Source organism: Calonectris borealis, chromosome 15, assembly GCF_964195595.1.
Source record: "Calonectris borealis chromosome 15, bCalBor7.hap1.2, whole genome shotgun sequence".
NCBI classification, from domain to species: Eukaryota; Metazoa; Chordata; class Aves; order Procellariiformes; family Procellariidae; genus Calonectris; species Calonectris borealis.
This window is the reverse complement of record NC_134326.1, coordinates 19,226,876-19,245,463: the sequence shown is the minus strand read 5'-3', so window position 1 is coordinate 19,245,463 and position 18,588 is coordinate 19,226,876. Positions and strand designations below refer to the sequence as shown.

Genomic DNA, 18,588 nt, shown 5'->3' with positions numbered 1-18,588 from the left:
AATATTAGATGCCTAAGCATTTTATGTCAGTGTGCATAATTTAAATTATGGTCATTAAAATGTGTTCTGTAATTCTGAAAAACATACGAAAGGTAACTATTTACTATCAAATTCATTTAATGATTAGACTTCATTAGGTCTTAGAAAGTGCAAGGGGCATCAGGGAAATTTATTTACAGATTGATTTAATCTGTGAATGCCAAAGTTTCTGAAAAGCAATCATAACTTATCAGTAAGTAGCTTTATAACTTCATGTTAAAAAGGAAATTTTGCTAATTCAAATCCAATCATATGAAGGTGAATCTCCACTTTGAAACGAATCCATCTTTAAAGAACATTAACAAGGGATCCGTTATTTTTGTCTCAGACCTCGATTGGACCAATTTTAAAGAAAATACTTCTGTTTCCTGATAGTCAGCCTTGAAAACAAAAAGCAGACAGGATTCACAATCGTCTGTGAGTCCTGACCACTGGAAGACCACAGGGAACCAAATCTCTGCGCTTTTATATATGCTACGTATCCTTGCATATGCTACTTCCTTCCAGTGCACAGATGCAACTGAATTAATAAATCAAAGACAATTACAGCTGTAGTTAGGGCTTGCACAAAGCACACTTCACCCAAGCAACTGTCCATTAACCTTTCTCTGTGCTCTGCTCGCCCCACGGCGTTCAGAGAGCTCTCTGCTGCTGGCCAGACACTGCTGGGGACACATACGTAACAGACGACTCAAAAGACTACTTTGCTATTTTTTGAAGTAAAAACCATGTAGTGATTCAACACAGGACATCATCTTGTCAGCAACTCCCCACCTGAACTGCATCCTGAGGGGTTTTTGTCTGGCCCATTAGTTCAAGAGGCAAACTAACAGTGCAAGGAACAGACACAAAACCCTTCTCGGCAGGGATCTACAGGCATCGGGACCCTGCACGGACACAATGGAGTCGCTGATGCTTTTAGTTCAGCCAGTGGGAAGAAAACAGATGTAGGAAATTATTTAGTTCCACTAAATATTATCTGGAGCTAATCAGCACCAGATTAGAAGTCGCGGTGCTTTCATTCTGCAGTTTGTTAACACAGACCCTGATGACATTACGCATCAGGGGAAGGGAAAAAAAAAAAAGAAAAAAGAAAACAAGAAAACACCCTCCACTTGCTTACAGCCTGAATATATCAAACATTACATAGGTGGAGCAAGCTGTGTTTAGAACAAATGAAAAATATTTTGTTTGTTTTTAATATGTTATCAGTGGGGTGTTGTTTTGAAGCAACATTTCAGATTTATAGATGGGTGATTTAAGTGCTTTTTATCTCTCTCTCTCTCATATATAGATATTATTATACCCCCCTAATATTATACCTCTCCCAAAACTCTACTGACTCTAACATTTTATTTAGCAAAAATATGAATCATTAAAATTAGAACTTATTCTTCCTTGCTTTTTAAAGACAAAAAATTGGTTTAGTAGTCATTAAAAGCAGGTCTTGGAAGCATCGACTGTATTGCCATAATTTGATAAAGACTGCGGTTCTGATGAAGTGTCAATGGTAAGTTACACAATGAAATATTAACGTACTGATGCACACACAAACCCAGATCCCTACCCACTCTGAGACTCCTTCAATTCTACTGTCTTTCTAAATTGCACACCTTTGTCTGAACATTACAGCCGGATCCATGTTTGCTGAGGTCATTCTGACAACTTGGCGAATTTCTTTGGCAATCATTCTGAGTTTCTCAAAATTTACCAGGCCATCCACTTTAGAATCATTTCCTGCATAATTGAAACACACACACATATACGGAAAAAAAGAGAGTAAGAAATACTTTTTTAATGGGCAATGTGTTTCCAAGTCCCCCACATTACCCTTCCTCCCTCCCTGCACCTCCATCAACAAAACTGCTTTAATCAAAATAGCAAGAAAACAGGAAACTCTGGCAAAACACAAGTGACAATCAGGCTCACTCAGACTACCTAGCATTGCTCTTGTTAATCTATTTCTAAAGTAACAAATATTAGTAGGAGGAAAAAGGAGTAAGTGAACTATGCCCAAATTCATTGGCATAGATGTTAAAATAATATAAATATAGATCTGACATCAACACATTCCCATTCTGAAACTAGTTCAAATAGTTCTGAAACATCACAAGAATTGGGCATATTTGGAAATGCTTAACACCTTAACCAATTGTGAACAGAACTTCATGTAAAAGGAAAAAAATGGAAATGTTTAAACAAAAACCCTTGAAAATGCTGAAAGCAAGAGTAGGAGGTGTTGTATCATCATAGCTATCTGAAAGCCATAACATGGAATGAAAACCTAGAAACATGGCAGCAACAAGTTTTTGTAAGAGAAATATATTTGAAGTAGTCTAACTACCAGTTAGCACACTCACCTACTCCTCCACCCTAAACCTTAGATGGCTGGTGAAGATTAAACATTGCTTTTAAAATATTAAAAAATGCATTTAATGTTTAATTTTTGTCTAGGATCAGTCTCTCCCATTATGCATTCAGAGTTCTATTTTATTTTACTCCCAATAAAGGACACACGAAAAGCATCCTACTGGTGGCAGCTTCTTTTAGACATTTGTTGAATCACGGAGCACTGAAGAAAGGGCTAAAGCGTATTCAATGCCTAGTTTATTATTTTTCTATGTTTGACATTACCTTCATGCAGAAACGTGATATCCTTCTTGACAACAGGAAAAAGTGGAATAATTGGAGGCTGCATGCTCTGGCTGCTAAGGATATTGCGGTATTTTGCCATGTTTCGAGATGGATCAAAAAGATCTTGAAGGTCTCTGAGGTGCTTTTCATACTTGCTCGGTAACTTTTCCCAAGTGCCTCTGAGACGTGCTACTGGTGCTAGATTTAACCCACTGTAAGGCAGATACATTTCGTTATTAGCTGTTAGCAGAGTCATTACCTTTCATAAGGAAGTAAAGGGTTGTTTTTTTGTTTTAAGGATTAAAAATAGCTTTCACAAGGTTAACTGCCAAGCTGGGTGAATGCCTGCTTGGTGAAAGGCTGCAAGTTCATCACAATAAACCTCTGCTGTTCACTCTTGTGAGCATCTGAAAAAGAGAACTGTAAAAAGCATGACTGCTTCCTATTCGCAAGGTACAAATTTCAAGTTAGTCTGCCAAAACAATCTCTCTGTAACACAGTACTGATGCCCGTTTCATTTAAAAACCGTTCCTCTCCTGTAAAAATGTATACCGCAATAAGGACAAAAAGGGTGAAAAATTAATGAGGTGAATATACGGCCACAGTAGCAAGTGAGAACAGTGCACAGCTTATCGCAAGCAAAAGTGGCAAGACTTAAGAGGAGTATGTTTGGAGCATCTGTAAATGAGCACCGACAGACTGAGAATTAGAAGCAGCAGATATGCTAAAATTTGTTATTGTGCCCTCATTCTCATTAAGTAAAAATAGATCCAGAGTTATCTGGATGCAATAAAAAAAAATTTAAAAGATGAAATATATCCATCCTCCCTATCATGATTTGTCACCAACTTTGCTTAAGAAATTTTGCAATGACTGCAAAGTTCTTGTAGCTGCAGAACTGGAAAGTTATACTCTCCAGTATTCATTAGTAAATCCAGAATCACACAGTTACTGAATTTGCTATTCTAAGAAGATTTTTCTCATTTTGAAAGCTTTAAAAACTTATTTTGTATTTGTTTTTTTTTTTTATACAGATTTCTCTCCATGCTATTGTCAAACCACAAACGAAGCCTTCTCTCATGTGAAAAATCAAACATATGCCACCACACAGCTCCTCTTTTACATGCTACATTAGGATGGTTATCTTCCTATTTCATGAAACATATGGCATCGTATTGATATGCAATGCAAGGCAAGAAGAGAACCCCTGTGGCATATGCTAACAAAAACATATTCCTCTGGAAATAAGGGTAAAACAAAAGCTAATTTATTTGCTTTTGTTTGACCAAGGACCACTTCAGCCATGGCCTGATTAGACTTAACTGAGAAGCAGGAAGAGTCATTTCTCCACCTACAATAAACCATGAGAAATTAGGGAGCAGAATATAGAAATTAGATTCAGTACCCACGTGTGTATTCACCATGTAATGAGTACCCACAGCCCCAATGGTTGCCCAGCACCCTTTAAGGAAATTAATGAATTCTTTAGTGTATGACTGAACAGAAGCCAATACCATTTGATAAAGGCTAGACATGGAAGAAAATATTTAAAAATGGTATTTTCAAAGATAGTGCTGGTGCTGGGATACAGCACAAATCCAGATCTTTGTCTGATGAATAACAGCGTCTTTTTTTTTTTCTTTAAGTAAAACCTGGGTATAAGTTAATTGCAAATAAAGGAAATGCTGAACTCATGCTGTTAAAGTAGCAGCATCTAGTATAAATCAGAAGAGAAAGCCTAAATGTGCATATGAAGAGGGGAGGAAAAAAAAAAAAAACCAAAACAGAGGAGCAAGCAGATGACAGGAAAGAATGAAAAGGAAAATTAAACTAAAACAAGACTGATTTGAGGAAATCCTTACAATGAAAGGAAGAAATAAAGTAATCTCATCATCGCAGATATGACTCAGTGCACACTGAAAAAGTAACAATGACTGAAAAGAGAAGGGAAATAAGGTGCCAGAATCACGGAAAATGACAGCAGTGTTCAGGCAGGTTTCTGAAGTTCATCAGTCAAACACTGCTTTTGTCCAAATCTTCTCTTTCCCTGACAGGTAAGAATTAAAAAAAGAGACAGTCACATCAACCACCGCAGTAAGATTGAACTTCTGAGGCTGAGGAAGGAAGACTGGAGCGACAATACATCTCTTTGTACAGTCTGGCTTTTGAAAAGCTTGGTAATTCCCTTAAAACCACCCGGCACCATCGGTAATCTGTTCAGGACATATCCATTTCTTTTCTTTCCGTTTAGATTAACAGAATACCTTTTACAGCACAAAACAGATCTGACAAATGGGAAGTATTTTACCTTATAACCGCGAACATGGAATTGAAGTTCTTGCATTCTCGACAGTGGAGGGCAATTTTAATGAAATGCTTAATAATCTTCATTCTTTTGAGTTGGTTGGGCTCTGCTAAAATTTCCATGGCAACCCAGAACGTCTCTTGATTTATGACATCTTCGAACTGTTTCAGGTGAGCATTTCCTGTTTTGGAGTCTAGCTTATAAAGGTCATCAATGTATTCTGTAGGCTCAATATTGCGGAATAATTCAAAGTCTCTCATGGAAAGCTGAGTGGCGACCTCAATGGTGCTCAGCTGTAGGAGGGAAATTTGGCTTTCTCTCAGTAGCTCTTGAGCATCCTCATCTGAGCATAAGGTCTCTGTCTCCATATTGTTTTTTAGATAATACCTAAAGAATAATTGAGTTACAATAAAACATTAGAGATGCCCTTCAGAGGGTTTCTGAACACAAAGACATTGCACTATACCAATCAACGTGGACATTACTGACACCACAGCGGTGTTTACGTGAGAGTACTTCCACATTGCTGTTGACAATCCAGTGTAAGAGGCAAAGACAGAGGCAAGAAGGGACAGCATAACCTTGTACTTTAGCTAGTATAAAATACCATCATTACTGAAGTAAAAAAAAACATTTCAAAAGCTGTTCTAATCTACCTCTTTGCTAATATTTTCTACACTGTATTCCGCAATATGCTGTAGCTTTCACCTTCAGAAAAAGGTCAGTTACTTTCCCATTTGTAAATTCAGCTGTGAAATAACATTTTAAATACACATTAGTCCCGAGAAATCTCGTTAATGTATTTCTCCATTTCTTAGACAAATTTAGTGTGGTTTCTTACATAAATTTAGTGTGGCATATTAATATTTACATGAAGCACATAGTATTCAGGAAATGAAAATGTATCTGGAAAATTCATTTCCATGGTCCCAAGCAGATCATTTTCAGATATACAGAAGTTTATTCCTCATAAATTCCCTCTGTTGCCTAGCAAAGACGACTGAAGAATTTTTTACTGAATAAACTTTCTTCTGGTATGGATCAGGTCATCAGATAAAACTGACGCACTTAACATTTCAGAAATATTCGTAACAGTTTACATAAAAATGGAAGACTTTATCTCAGGTTAGTATCAGTTCATTGCAACATGACATCACAGAGAAAGAAATTAATTGTATGCTTTAATCCTGAAGTACATGTGGAAAGCGTCAGAACAAATATAAATTTTTTCTTTTTAAGTGTAAGCCACTATATACGTTATCCTGATCTGCTACATTTAGTTGTTATCAAGCAAGCTTGCTGTAGATTTGGGGAGGGTTTTTTTGGGTGCAGAAGAGGAAGGTGCAACAAGGAAGAAAAGAGGAGAGGGAAGTGTAAGTTACTGACATTTACTTGTTTGTTCTTCTAATAGACGCCTGTCTGTTTTAATTAAGACATCCCTCCCCAATGTTTCTTTTGGATGTTTCAATCCTAAAAGGCAAATAAATCCAAACCGAAATCACAAGGGCCCATTTACCGTCCGTTGAGTTGAATTCTGTCGGCCAATTTTGAGAACTGATCTGGGAGTCTCCGTTGTTTGATGACTCCCTCGGGGCTGACAGACACTTCGCAGAGGGAGTAGGTCTCTGGGGCTCCCGTCAAGTTGAATTCGTGGACGGCGTGACTCACAACTTCTTTTGCTGTAGTGTCCTTGCTGATGATAATGTAACAACTCTGCTGATCTGCTTTGAAAACTCTTATTACTTGATCCGGAATATCTAAAATAACAGAATAACACCTTTAATGTATGAAGTTACTTGTCTCTTGAACAGACATGAGGTCATTTGCTGTCTCATTTGATAGCCAGAAAACAAAAAGCAGCTAGCAAGAAAAAAAGCCATGCTCGACTTGATAAATATTCATTAAAATATTCAGTCATTTCCTTCAACTGTGTGAGGAAAAAAGAGGACTCTTCTCCTCTCTGCATTTCCACAACTCAATTACTTCATCATCCCATGACCACAATCAAAGTACAAGACATCTAGATATATTACTAGGCTGCACACTGTCCTTCTCAGCGTGTCTCAAAAACTTTGGCAGCATCATTCCTTCCTTGGCTCTTTTGTCTTTGCGAGAGCCAGAATCAACATGCGTGCCAGGGTACCCTTCCCGGGACGGGAAGCCATCGAGCACGCATGGATGGGCTGCGGGCAGGAGGACATGAAGAGGAAAGGAGATCTGGTTGCTCTCATAACTAGCTGCAAACTTTTACACTCCCTCTCTCACTCTGAAGGAACTAAGCTGCTGCCAGCAGTTAATTCTTTGGCTAGTGTACTTATTTATAGCACATTTTATGTATTATAAATGCATCAGAGAACAGCTTTATCTGAGGCAGCCTACAGCAGGAAATAAATATCTAAAGAAACGCACGTTTAATCTACAGCTTGATGATTGGAAATAATTCGCTCCATTAGTTATTACAGAAGGCTTGATTTCCAAAATAAAACTGATTGGAAAAAAATGTCAAGAGTCAGAGCGCACACTCATTTAAAACTCAGGGAAGCACAGTTTTTCCCTCTCCCTAAACTTCACAAGTTTTCTGCAGACCTGAGAAGGTGGCAGGCTCTCGCTGAGCCCTCAGCCACGTCTTCAGAGCCTGCAGCTATTCAAAAACCACGTCGGAGGCAGATGTGCCATTAACTCCTGCAGCAGAGATTCCCAGTGAAAGAAGTGAAGGGCTGTTAGTAGAGCAACAGCCTCCACAACAGCTCTTCACTTCTCTCACTGTTACATGACCAGCCTTTAATAACCTCAGCGATAAGCACCAAATCCGTGGATTGAGGTACGCGACCTGCCACCCAAGAGGACCCCCGAATGGCCGGGCAGGGCAGGGAGTGCCGCGGGGAGGTAATGACCAGGCGTCCCTCTGCCCGAGGGCAATCAGCACTTCTGCCAGGCGAACCATCCTGCCGGGCTGTGCATCGAGGTCCTCCCAGCAGCAGCTCTCTGAGCACTGAGTTTTACATGCTGCTTACCCAATCGCCTATACATTAATTTTTCTCTGTCAAAATCCACTGCTTAAAGAAGAAATGAAGATCTCTTTTAATGGGGCAGTGACCTTGTCGTTACTTTTTCTTGTATCAGAACTTAATGGTGTTATGGGGGCAAGTAGCAGGAATTTCAGGGCAAAAAGTAAGCAGGTAATTTATGATCTAGCATCAAAAGTTTCCGCCCATTGGAAAAAAGAAAGCCTCAACATTAGCTGTAAATAAACTGGAAGATGGGAGGAAACAGGGTGTTAAAAAAAAATCTGACTGAAAACTAATTCTACTAACAGTTTCATTATGATTATTACATTACCAGAATAGTCTTATTAATAGTTGGGGACTAGTTGAATTTGAAAAGCTCCATGCATACATGAATGGGGGCAATAAAAGCAAAAAATAAATATTATGTACTTATTTCAGACTGAAAGTGGTGAAAATGACACACTGAATAATTCAGGAAATGCCTCCACTCATAAAAATCATAATAAATCAACAGAAGAGGCAAGCATCTATACTTTGGTATCAACATACCTAAAAATCAGAACACACTCAAGGTATAAACCCAAAAACTGAAATGTAATTTTGGAGGGGTGGGGGGTGGGAAATCACCACACAACCAAAACTTAGTGTAACTTGTGACAGATGAGGGAAACTTACATTACAAACACATGTCTGTCTTCATGGTCTTTGCTTTTAAGCAGGTAAACAGTAATAAAAATTATTTTCTTATGCATTATTCAGCTTGTGTTGACAATACAAAACACGTTTTAAGTTTGCATGCACATAATTTTAGTTATACAGAGTCCAACAGAAGAACAAACTAAATCTCAAATCACATTATCATCTAAAAGTTCATTTTCCATAAAAGGGATGTAAGCAACTTCATTCCTTTAAAGCAAGGTCACAGAGAAACGAAGTAACCTGCCAAAAGTCATTCAGTGTGTCGGTGACAGAAATGGGAATAAAATGCAGGTAATGCAGGTCTCAGCCTCAGTACAGCACTGTGCCCATGAAGAGAACCTATGGATTTGTTTTATTTAAGGGAAGATTACAGGGCACAGGACTATCTAATGCCCTAACAGTAATAACTATTTCAATGCAACGTACGAAAGTGTTAAGTTTAACAGGCAAGCCATGCAATATTAAGGTCTACAGGATGCTATACATCAGGATACTTACAGTAAAACCCAACAGCTGCAGGCAGGAAAGAAAGAAAGAAAACTGTGTCAACACCAAATCAAGATTTAGATATTTACAAAACTTATCAAGTGTATGTAGTACACTGTCAGAAATATTTTGATTTTCTCTGCCATTCAAAAATGACAGCATATTTGTTATAGTAAACTTAAAGGTAAGAAGGACTAGTTATCAACATTGCATATTATGCAGTAACTTGTAGAGTAATAAATGAAGATTCTTAAGAGAACATGTGTGTAGCTCTCACGCAGACAGCAAGAACCTGGATTTGCAGCAAAAAAAGAAACTTATTTGCTTGATAGGATATTTCTGTGTACATCCCTTTTATAGGGCAAATCTGCAAGTTTACATAAACATAAGTCATAGCCACAAGGCGCTTTACAGAATATGTAATTATGCACAGAACTTACACTTGAAATGGGGAAACAAGATTCTGACTTGACATGTTTACAGGCAGCTGCATATAACAACAAATGCCTCCTGCAGCCACCCCATAAACCGTATTCCTACAGTAACGGCAATGAAAGCATAGACTACACATCTCAAAACATTTTTCAGTTTTTCAGACATACAGTTGAATATATGTAATGTTTGTAAAACATTAAACATTAATATCACTATGTTGGTACCACGGCAGTCCTATCCTATCCATAATACTGCTTGAAATATATATTCAAAGATGGTGGATGGAGTCAAATCAGCAGGAGTACTGGTATTGGGAAGAGATGACAAAAGAGAAAGGTGCAGACAAGGACAATCTCCTTCCACCAGAGCTCTGGTAAACTCCAGTAATTCAAAGACTCTCAGAGGTGGCAAAATACATTTCTTTGTAAAAACACGCTAAGTGTCACATTACAAAAAAGCAGGCAAGAGAGGTTCAGGCAGTTTGGATTTTCAGCGAATCTCCAGTTTGGACCTGTTAGGGCCACAAGATAAACAGGTAACTGCACTCGGCACGTTTGATGCTGGTAGAAGATGTAATTTTCCCCCTACCTTGTAATCATCCTGTAAATCAAGCTAATGCTGCTGTTTTACCTGAAGGATTAGAGAAATCCAGAATGCTTGTTGTAGGCTGCAACAGGTCAGGGCTACTGGATGAGAGCGTCCCCGGAATAGGCATGATGGCCAGGCTGTGTCTGCACTGCCGAGTCCCAACAATGCTGTCGTCCTGCGACTGGCTCACGCTACCATCACTGCAAAACAATTTTGTTTCAATTATGTGCATTAAGCTTCATATTGGGATTCATCTTGGGATGAAAGAAACTAATAAAAATAATGGCATTCAGATGTTTTAATTACACGTTGTAGACAGGCTTTCAAAACAAGGACAGAGGAAAAGGATATTTGAAAGCGTTCACTAGGCGAGAGAAGGCATTTTGGTCTTGTTCTGCATTTATGGGTAAGATTTGCTGCGTTTTTAAAAAACGTAAGTAACATGGACGTAATGACTGAAGATGCTAAGCAACTAAAATATCACAACTTAATCAGGAACAATTACTTTTTGACCAGAAGAGTCTGACAAACCTGAACAGTTTTGGAGGCAAGATGCTGAATCGGGTCTTGTCTAAAATTTTCCTGATTCTGTTTCTCCCACCAGATACAGTGTTTGCTTTCATTTTCTTGTTTCCTTTTTCACGGGGAAACATCTGTTCCACATCTCCAGGCATATCTGGGATGGAATAACGGTTGTTTTTCTTTTCTGCAATTTTTGGGATATGTGGAATTCCATTCTTCTCTTGTCCTATCCTGCAGAGCAGCTCCTTAAACACTGCAAGAGAAGATACAATCATTGTGATTTACCTTTGCACACTTAGAACTTCACAGTGAATTCTTCTTTCCCCTCAAACCTTTTGCTTCCCACATCCCTGCAGAAAAAGTGAACCAAAGAGTTACAAACCAGGCAATACATTGCATTTTAATTTTGATTCTAAGGGTGTGGGTCTTTTCCCATTTAAGTTTTGCTTTTCATTACCTTGGCAGAAAGAGTCACCTCTAAATGTTCAACAGAAACGATCAAACATTCTGCATAGCAGAGTTCTCCTAACTTTTGAAATTAGCACATATCACAGCAAATTTAATAGACTAGTCTATCATTACCAGATAATAAGGAAACATTGCGTTCACAGCAATCATCTCTATGTATTTATTGACTTTTTTGTCTGCATCTTTCAGGTAATGGAGGGCAGATGCTTCCTTAAGAGTAACTGCAAGACAGACTGATAGTTTCCAAAACTGCCTTTGTTTGCTTTTAGTAATACTACTGAACAGAAGCTGCATCAAATTTCCTATTGCGTTTATCAAACTAAGCCACTCTATTGCCAACACTGACATTCCCGAAGATACAATTCCATGGAAAAGATAGTGTTTATGTTTGTGTTTCTTTCCACATATAAGAGGTGAAAACAAATTGTTCAAATTGGTTTATCAATACAAATAATTTTTTTAAAGATCTTTTAAATATCTTTTTAAATCTTTTTAGATCACTCAAGTCAGAAATTCAGTATTTTCTGTTGAAAACATGGTGATAGTGGGGAATGCAGAACAGCACAGAGCAAATTTCTCAGATTGTCCCTATGAGCAAGACAACCAGGACTTTCTGTATAAAAAGTCCCAGTCAAACTGCATATTTCTATTAGGCAACAAAATTTAAGGCTACAAGCCTTCACAGTATAGATTCAAATATAAGAATTGCTCGTTGTCAGCACCAGGCACTTAGCACTCAATTAAAAAGACAGGATAATAAGTATTGCTGTTGAAAAAATGCTTCAAGACATGAATTCATTAAAATGTATCAGGGACACCACCCTGAAATTATATCAGCTAGCAGGAAGAGAAGAGGTTGGAATCCACTCATAAATGTGTGTTGCTTACATTTATAATATAAATGAACAATTTATCACTGCCTCAGTTACAGTTATGCTTTATTTTATGTCATGTCACATCAGTCTGGGCCACCAGTTACCATGGCTTTCTTGGAGCTTTTTTTCCACACACTCCAGGAACCTCCTCGACTGTTTCCTCTCTGCTGTACTGTATTTCCAGCAGACATCTGGGAAGTTGAAGTCCCCCGTGAGAACCAGGGCTGGTGATTGTGGGACTTCTCCCAGCTGCTTATAGAATATTTCGCCTGCCTCTTCATCCTGGTTGGGTGGTCTATAACAGACTCCCACCACGATATCGGCCTTGCTGGCCTTCCCCCTGATTCTTACCCACAAACTCTCAACCCTATCGTCACCATCATTAAGCTCTAGACAATCAAAACACTCCCCAGTATACAGGGCTACCCCACCGCCTCTCCTTCCTTGCCTATCCCTTCTGAAGAGTTTATAGCCATCCATTGCAGCACCCCAGTTGTGCCAGTCATCCCACATGTTTCCACGATGGCAACTATATCATAGTTTTCCTATTATAAGCAACTGCTAGGATCTTGAAATTTTTTACCTGCACAGTGATAAACAGAAAATAATAATTGAAAAGAAAATCCATAGTGAACAAGGGCAGCTAACTGGAGGAAGAAACTGAGAAAAGGAAACCATCAGGTCTCAGATACAACTACAGAGGAAGGAGCTATCTTGTGCAGAGTCTCGTTCTTTCTGTAGCTATGGTTATTCTGTTGCCTGAACAGGATTATGGAAAAAGAACAGATGGTTTGACTGAGATTTTAAAGAGGTATTTATGTGTTTATATTCACATTGACAATTAAAAGCCAACATTTATATGTCATACCGCTTTTTATATCCCCTTTTCAATTTTAGATATAACGGCAATTTATCCTATCGTTCTTACAGCCATTATAAAAAGTTTTACGAAAGCCCAGTTTTACATTTTTGCTGTTTCTTGGCAAAAATATTTTGGCCCAGATCCCTTGGCTCTGTTTCAGCCATATCGCATGAAGGGACACTAAAGCCGCTTAAACAGTCGTTTGAGGATTTCTCAGGGAGTAAAAAGCTGGCTATGCTGGCTTTGTGCCACTCGACGTGCAGCCCTTGGCACCTAGAACTTATCCGAGCAAATGGAGGCACAACGAGGGGACTTCTGCACAACTTTTCACTCCTAGAGCAAGTTAGGAAAAAAAAGGTGGAATCCTATTGCACTTCTAAAGCCAGAAAGACTGGAGTTTTTCTTCACACACACAAAAATACATCATATATAAAGTCTACTCACCAAAAATGTTTGTTTTTACAGTAATGGAGAGATGAGTGTTGTTCCTTAAGATTTCCAGAGCTTTTGCAAAGGTAATATTCTCAAAATTCTGTCCATTTACTTCCATTATCTTTAAGAAGAAATAAAAATTGAACTATTAGGAGAACAACTGTTTACGACAGAGTTACAAATACAAAGGTGATAATACAGGCACAGTAAGAACTTCCCAGAAGTTACCATCTTTATAGCAGTGGTAGCATGAAAATATTCCTTGTAAAGTAACTAATTTGATCATGGCAGTGAAGTTATATCTTGTTAACAAGCCAGGACCTCCCATTTCTACCTGCCAAACACTTTAACCAAATTTATCTTCTGTGATAACATGACATTCTTGCAATTAGGAATTGCACCTGAATCAAAAATGGTGGATCACAAACTGCAGAATAGATATTACAATCAAAGGCCAGATCTTCACCTGGAGTAAATTGTCATTGCTCCACCAGCCTCAGTAAACTGGGATGATTTACATTAGGTGGGAATCAGTCCAACAAAACAATCTGACAGCTTCAATTTAACCGTATCTCCAAACAGAAAATCTCCTAAAATAACCACAATTTGGTCTCTCTTCCCATTCTGTTTTTGAAATATTTAAGTATTTTAAATATTTTCAGAACTATTTAATAGAAACCCATTTAACACATGTAAACTGAAGCCGAACTGTGGCATTCACAATAGAATCCTAGCCAGTCAGTATTTTAGTAAGCAGCATATTCTTTTCGTTGGGAACACTACAGTTGGTTGAACCAGATTTTTTTTTTAATAAAATACGAAATGGACATTTCAAATGAACTTTATTCTTTTTACCTGATCACCACGCTTGAGTCCAGCTTCTGCTGCTTTACTGCCCATTTCCACAGTCTCTACAAAAATACCAAAACCCTTGTCACTTCCTCCAAGGAGGCTGAAAAACAGTGGCGAATCTCTAGAAGGTTTTTGCAGGGTAATTTGTCTCCATTTTGCTTTGGCAGCACAGGCAATATTCAGCAATCTGAGATGTCCTTTCATTTTCTGTAAGACAGAAGACACAAAATGGAGTGCAATGTTTCTTTTACTAGAAATGGAAAAACAGTTGTGGAAAAAACCCCAGGTGCCAGAAAAAGGACTTATGATGCCATGTATCCAAGGCTTACTAAATAAACCTTGTCCTCTTTTGCAGTAATGCAAACACACATAAACGAGTGCCATATGTGAGCTTTATATCTAAAAACATATTTAAGAACAAATATGTCCATGTGAAAAGCCATCTATTGACTGTTAAGACTTATAGACTACAATGTGTTAGTCACTGGTAACACACTGGAAAATGAAAGTGATTTTGCTCCTACCGTATCTTCCAAGTTCTTTTCAAATTCTTCCAGAAATCGAGTCATAGCAGGATCTCCTTCAAAGTCATTAAAATGATTGTTCACCCACAGTAAGACCACTCTGGTAACCTGTGGAAAAAAAAAATTACGTATATATAAAGGTACCTATTATTCTTCTCCTATAGGCTTTAATCTATAAGCAAAGAAGAATACAAGGACATGGCAGAATAACATATGACAGATTACTGCATCTGTTAACAAATGGAAGCAGAAGACATTTACACTTGAAATCATCATCTCTTCTCCTTTATTTGTGGAAACAAAAGAAAATTAAAAACCCAAACATTTTTGTGCCTAATTGGCTACATCACCCGGTACTTACTGGTGCACAAATCCATCTTCAGATAACTCTTCCTTATGCTGTTTATAAAACATATCTTTTTAAAGCATCCTAATGTTCTCCTTAAAGAAAGTTTAGGAAGTACGTTGTGATAATAAAAAGTTTTCTTTTAAGAGCTTTTAGTTAAATCTTCAGGTTGCTTTTGTACGTGCTACAGAGTTACTACCATTCATTATAAAGTCAGTCTGACAACTATTTTATCCACCCATGTTATAAAAAAAGGTTAATCTATAGCAATTTCTCTTCTAAAAATAAACAATTTCCTCTTTTATTTGCTGAGACAGTTTTCTTTTACCTTCCTTTTCTTAAAAAACAGCAGTTGCCAAATGAACAGCATGGAAAAAGGTAAGAAGAGAAGCAGTAACCACAGCAAATGACCCCAAACAATTTCCTACGCAAGTAGTACAGCGTTTTGGTAGTCTGTTGGGTTTCCTTCAGATCAAAGCTAGAACACATAAAACTGCTGGCTAAGAATTTTACTGCCATAATTTTCAACAAATTGGGCATGGATACAAATTCCAGACTATGAACATTTTTCATGTTTATGTGATACAGTTACATAGAGTTGAACCTCATTCTATTTATGGAAGCATTTTTATCAACTGCACCTGTCTTGAGCAGAGTTTATTTTAAGCACAGAGTTTTTAATAAGCTGCTCAAACAAAATGTGCTCAATACACTGAAAAGCTCTGAAAAGTAGAAAATTATGGGAGACAAGCATAATGCTGTTGTGAAAAGAAAGATGGTATGTCCAAGAGATCATGAACACAATTTCCCTGCATTTCTGGTGAAAAAGGATTTCAGAGACTGGCATTTACATCTTTAAATTAAATAGAAAACCGTATTTATCATTCTCTAGAAAAGAAGCAGTGTCATACCTAATTTAGGGCAGTACTCTATATGAATACAACACACGGGAGAATCCTTTTTTGATACTAGTGAAAAATACTTTGATTTAAAATAGTTCATAAAAAAATAGCTGGAGCATAATCCTAGTTTATCAGCAACACAAAAAGGAATCAATTTGGAGACATTTTCACCAGAAATACTAATCTCTTAGACTCAAACCAACCTTATCCCTGAGGCTGTCCACTGTGAACCATTCCAAGAGTTTATTTCCAACTTCCAGGGGGCTTGTTAGAAATGTTCTGTACGTTAAAAGGAAATCTTCAATGTAGGTTGGATCCACAATAGAATGTTCTTCTATTAAGTGCATGATGAGTCGCTCAGGTGTTGCCTTAAAAATTAAATGCAAAAAATAACTGATACCTCTCGTCACTACCTCTCTCTAGAGAGTATCTTAACATAAAGCCAGTATACTCCCTTTTCAAATTTCAGTTATGGCAAACTCAGGAGAAAACACACTAACATGTTTAAATCAAATCTTCATGCTTCTCTCAGCCCAAAAGTTTTGCATAGGTAATACCTGGCTAAAACAATTAGTAACTTCCCTTAATTTTATTTTTAATAAACAGTTTAAGTTCCTCTTCCAGATTACAAAAAACAAGCCAATACATAAAGATGCCCAAAGGGTGCTCCCAATACAAAACTCAACATATGTGCTGCAGAGGTCTAACTTTATCACAAGGGAGATGGAAGTAAATTTGTAAAATAATATAAATTCTTTCCAATCAATTTTTTTGAGCTGAGACAGACAAAACTGAGTATATGTTCTAGAATCAAACCTAAATTGTATTTATTTATTAATAAATAAAGGTTTAATAAATTAATGGAAAACACAGAAAGAAATTCACCTTGATAACTATGTGTCCTTTTCTGGTTCCACTGCGATCCAGCTCCCTGTGCTCCTTTACCATAACAATTTCTCCTTCTTCCTCCACTTTATGAGTGTTTTTTTCCACGTGGTTCAGAATTCTCCAGTAGTCTTGCTGGGCTATACACACAAACTGCACCCAAACAACACGGGATTGTTAATTAACATCCAAAACATGAATGTATCCCCATCTATGGGCTGCTTCCACACAATCACAATAGCACAGCATTCGATACCAACCCCACTCTGTTCCGCCCAACCACATGAGAGAGAAAGTTAGAAATAGAAGACAAATAGAACTGGTCACCTTCTTACATCTCCAAAAGGTTGTTTGAATGGGTTAAACATACAGAGGACAAAGCTTGTAAGAAGTGGAAATGGGTATTTTCTATTTATCTGTTCTTACTGCATGTCTATCACATACCCAGCGTGACTGGGGTGGACTAAGCTTACATTTCAGCACAAAGCAGAAGTTCCTGTTTCTCACACAACAGCAGCATGAAATAAATCCCAGCTACTAAAGAGCGTACAATTAACTCAACATCAGCAGAGCCCTTGACCCATAAAATACCAACCTCCTTTTTTCTGCTCCTGGAATAAAGTTCACGCCTTAGGATGAAAGTAGTCTGTTTTCTTTTATTAGATACTTAAAAATACAAGGTGGTTGTACAGAATTGTAATCTTACCTGACAATCGTCTACTTTGGTTCTGACCACTCCATTCATGTACTGTTTGTCCAGAGAGGGAGTAATCCCAAAACTATTTCCCATACAGAGACTCTCACTCTTCCCATCAGGATAGCTGATTTCCACTGTGCCATTTAAAATAACATACCAAGAATCGAGCTAGAGGAAGTAAAAAACAAATTTAAAAAGTGAAGCTAATTCAACACCTTTTATAAGCTGTTCCAATGCTCTTATCTCAGAAAGGCTTATTCTTGCAGTCTCCAGTTTGTTGTCACAACAGCTTCGCAACATTTAATTTGCTAAAAATGTGCACTGTAAGGCAAGCAATAAAGATGACTGAAACAAGAATGCTTTTCAGCATTCTTCATTCATTTCAGAACTAATTCAGTAGGAAGGAAAGCTGATGAATAGATTGCTTTTTTAATCGGTGGGCTAATTGCCACAATATATTTATACTGCTTAATGAGAATGAACACTCTTCCCCTGGGTACCCATTTGGTCACTACGAGAGATGAGAGTCTACTTAGTCCTCTTGGAGGGATGACCTGCTATCGCCATTCCAAATGTCTTGATCCAAGGACAAAGAGAGATTTCAAAATAGTGATTCAGAGCACTTGCGTTGGGAGCCTGATCACTGACTAATTTGAACATCTTTTTCCTCCCACTGAATATGTATGGAAACCACAAGGGTACCTCTCCATGTCAGTATTTAAAAAAACTACGTTATTAGAAGAGAGTTATTTTACCAATAGAAATGATGCATTCTTCTATGCCACAAATAATCTTTGAAATAAACTCCTCCAGATGTTAGCACTTACCTGATAACAACATACTGAATGCTGGTTTATGTCTATACTTGGCCACGCTGAAGCCTTAAACAAGATAGTAATACACAGGCAGAATCTCCAAAGGGATGGGCTAAGATTTGGGGATTTTGGACATGGGTCACCGTGAGAGAAGAATTCTCTAACTTTCAGGTGGGGGAGAGGTGCGGAGATAGGAAACAGATTTTCCAGCCCT

At 37.8% G+C, this 18,588-nt stretch overlaps 1 protein-coding gene across 6 annotated transcripts in view; it reads right to left on the bottom strand.

Annotated features, from left to right (window-relative positions):
* The window catches only part of RAPGEF6 (Rap guanine nucleotide exchange factor 6), a 134,862-nt gene that overhangs the window by 25,966 nt on the left and 90,308 nt on the right, over window positions 1-18,588 (bottom strand). For 3 of the 6 annotated variants that reach the window (XM_075164552.1, XM_075164548.1, XM_075164550.1), the window contains exons 11-23: window positions 17,569-17,727; window positions 16,863-17,015; window positions 16,181-16,345; window positions 14,730-14,837; window positions 14,209-14,412; window positions 13,366-13,474; window positions 10,726-10,969; window positions 10,237-10,394; window positions 9,184-9,198; window positions 6,495-6,735; window positions 4,982-5,365; window positions 2,674-2,885; window positions 1,653-1,776 (exon numbers count right to left, since the gene is read on the bottom strand). In XM_075164552.1, coding sequence (XP_075020653.1) covers window positions 1,653-1,776; window positions 2,674-2,885; window positions 4,982-5,365; window positions 6,495-6,735; window positions 9,184-9,198; window positions 10,237-10,394; window positions 10,726-10,969; window positions 13,366-13,474; window positions 14,209-14,412; window positions 14,730-14,837; window positions 16,181-16,345; window positions 16,863-17,015; window positions 17,569-17,727 — 2,276 coding nt within the window. The remainder of the gene's footprint in view (window positions 1-1,652; window positions 1,777-2,673; window positions 2,886-4,981; window positions 5,366-6,494; window positions 6,736-9,183; window positions 9,199-10,236; window positions 10,395-10,725; window positions 10,970-13,365; window positions 13,475-14,208; window positions 14,413-14,729; window positions 14,838-16,180; window positions 16,346-16,862; window positions 17,016-17,568; window positions 17,728-18,588) is intronic. The other 3 variants (XM_075164549.1, XM_075164553.1, XM_075164551.1) reach the window with 1 other exon arrangement.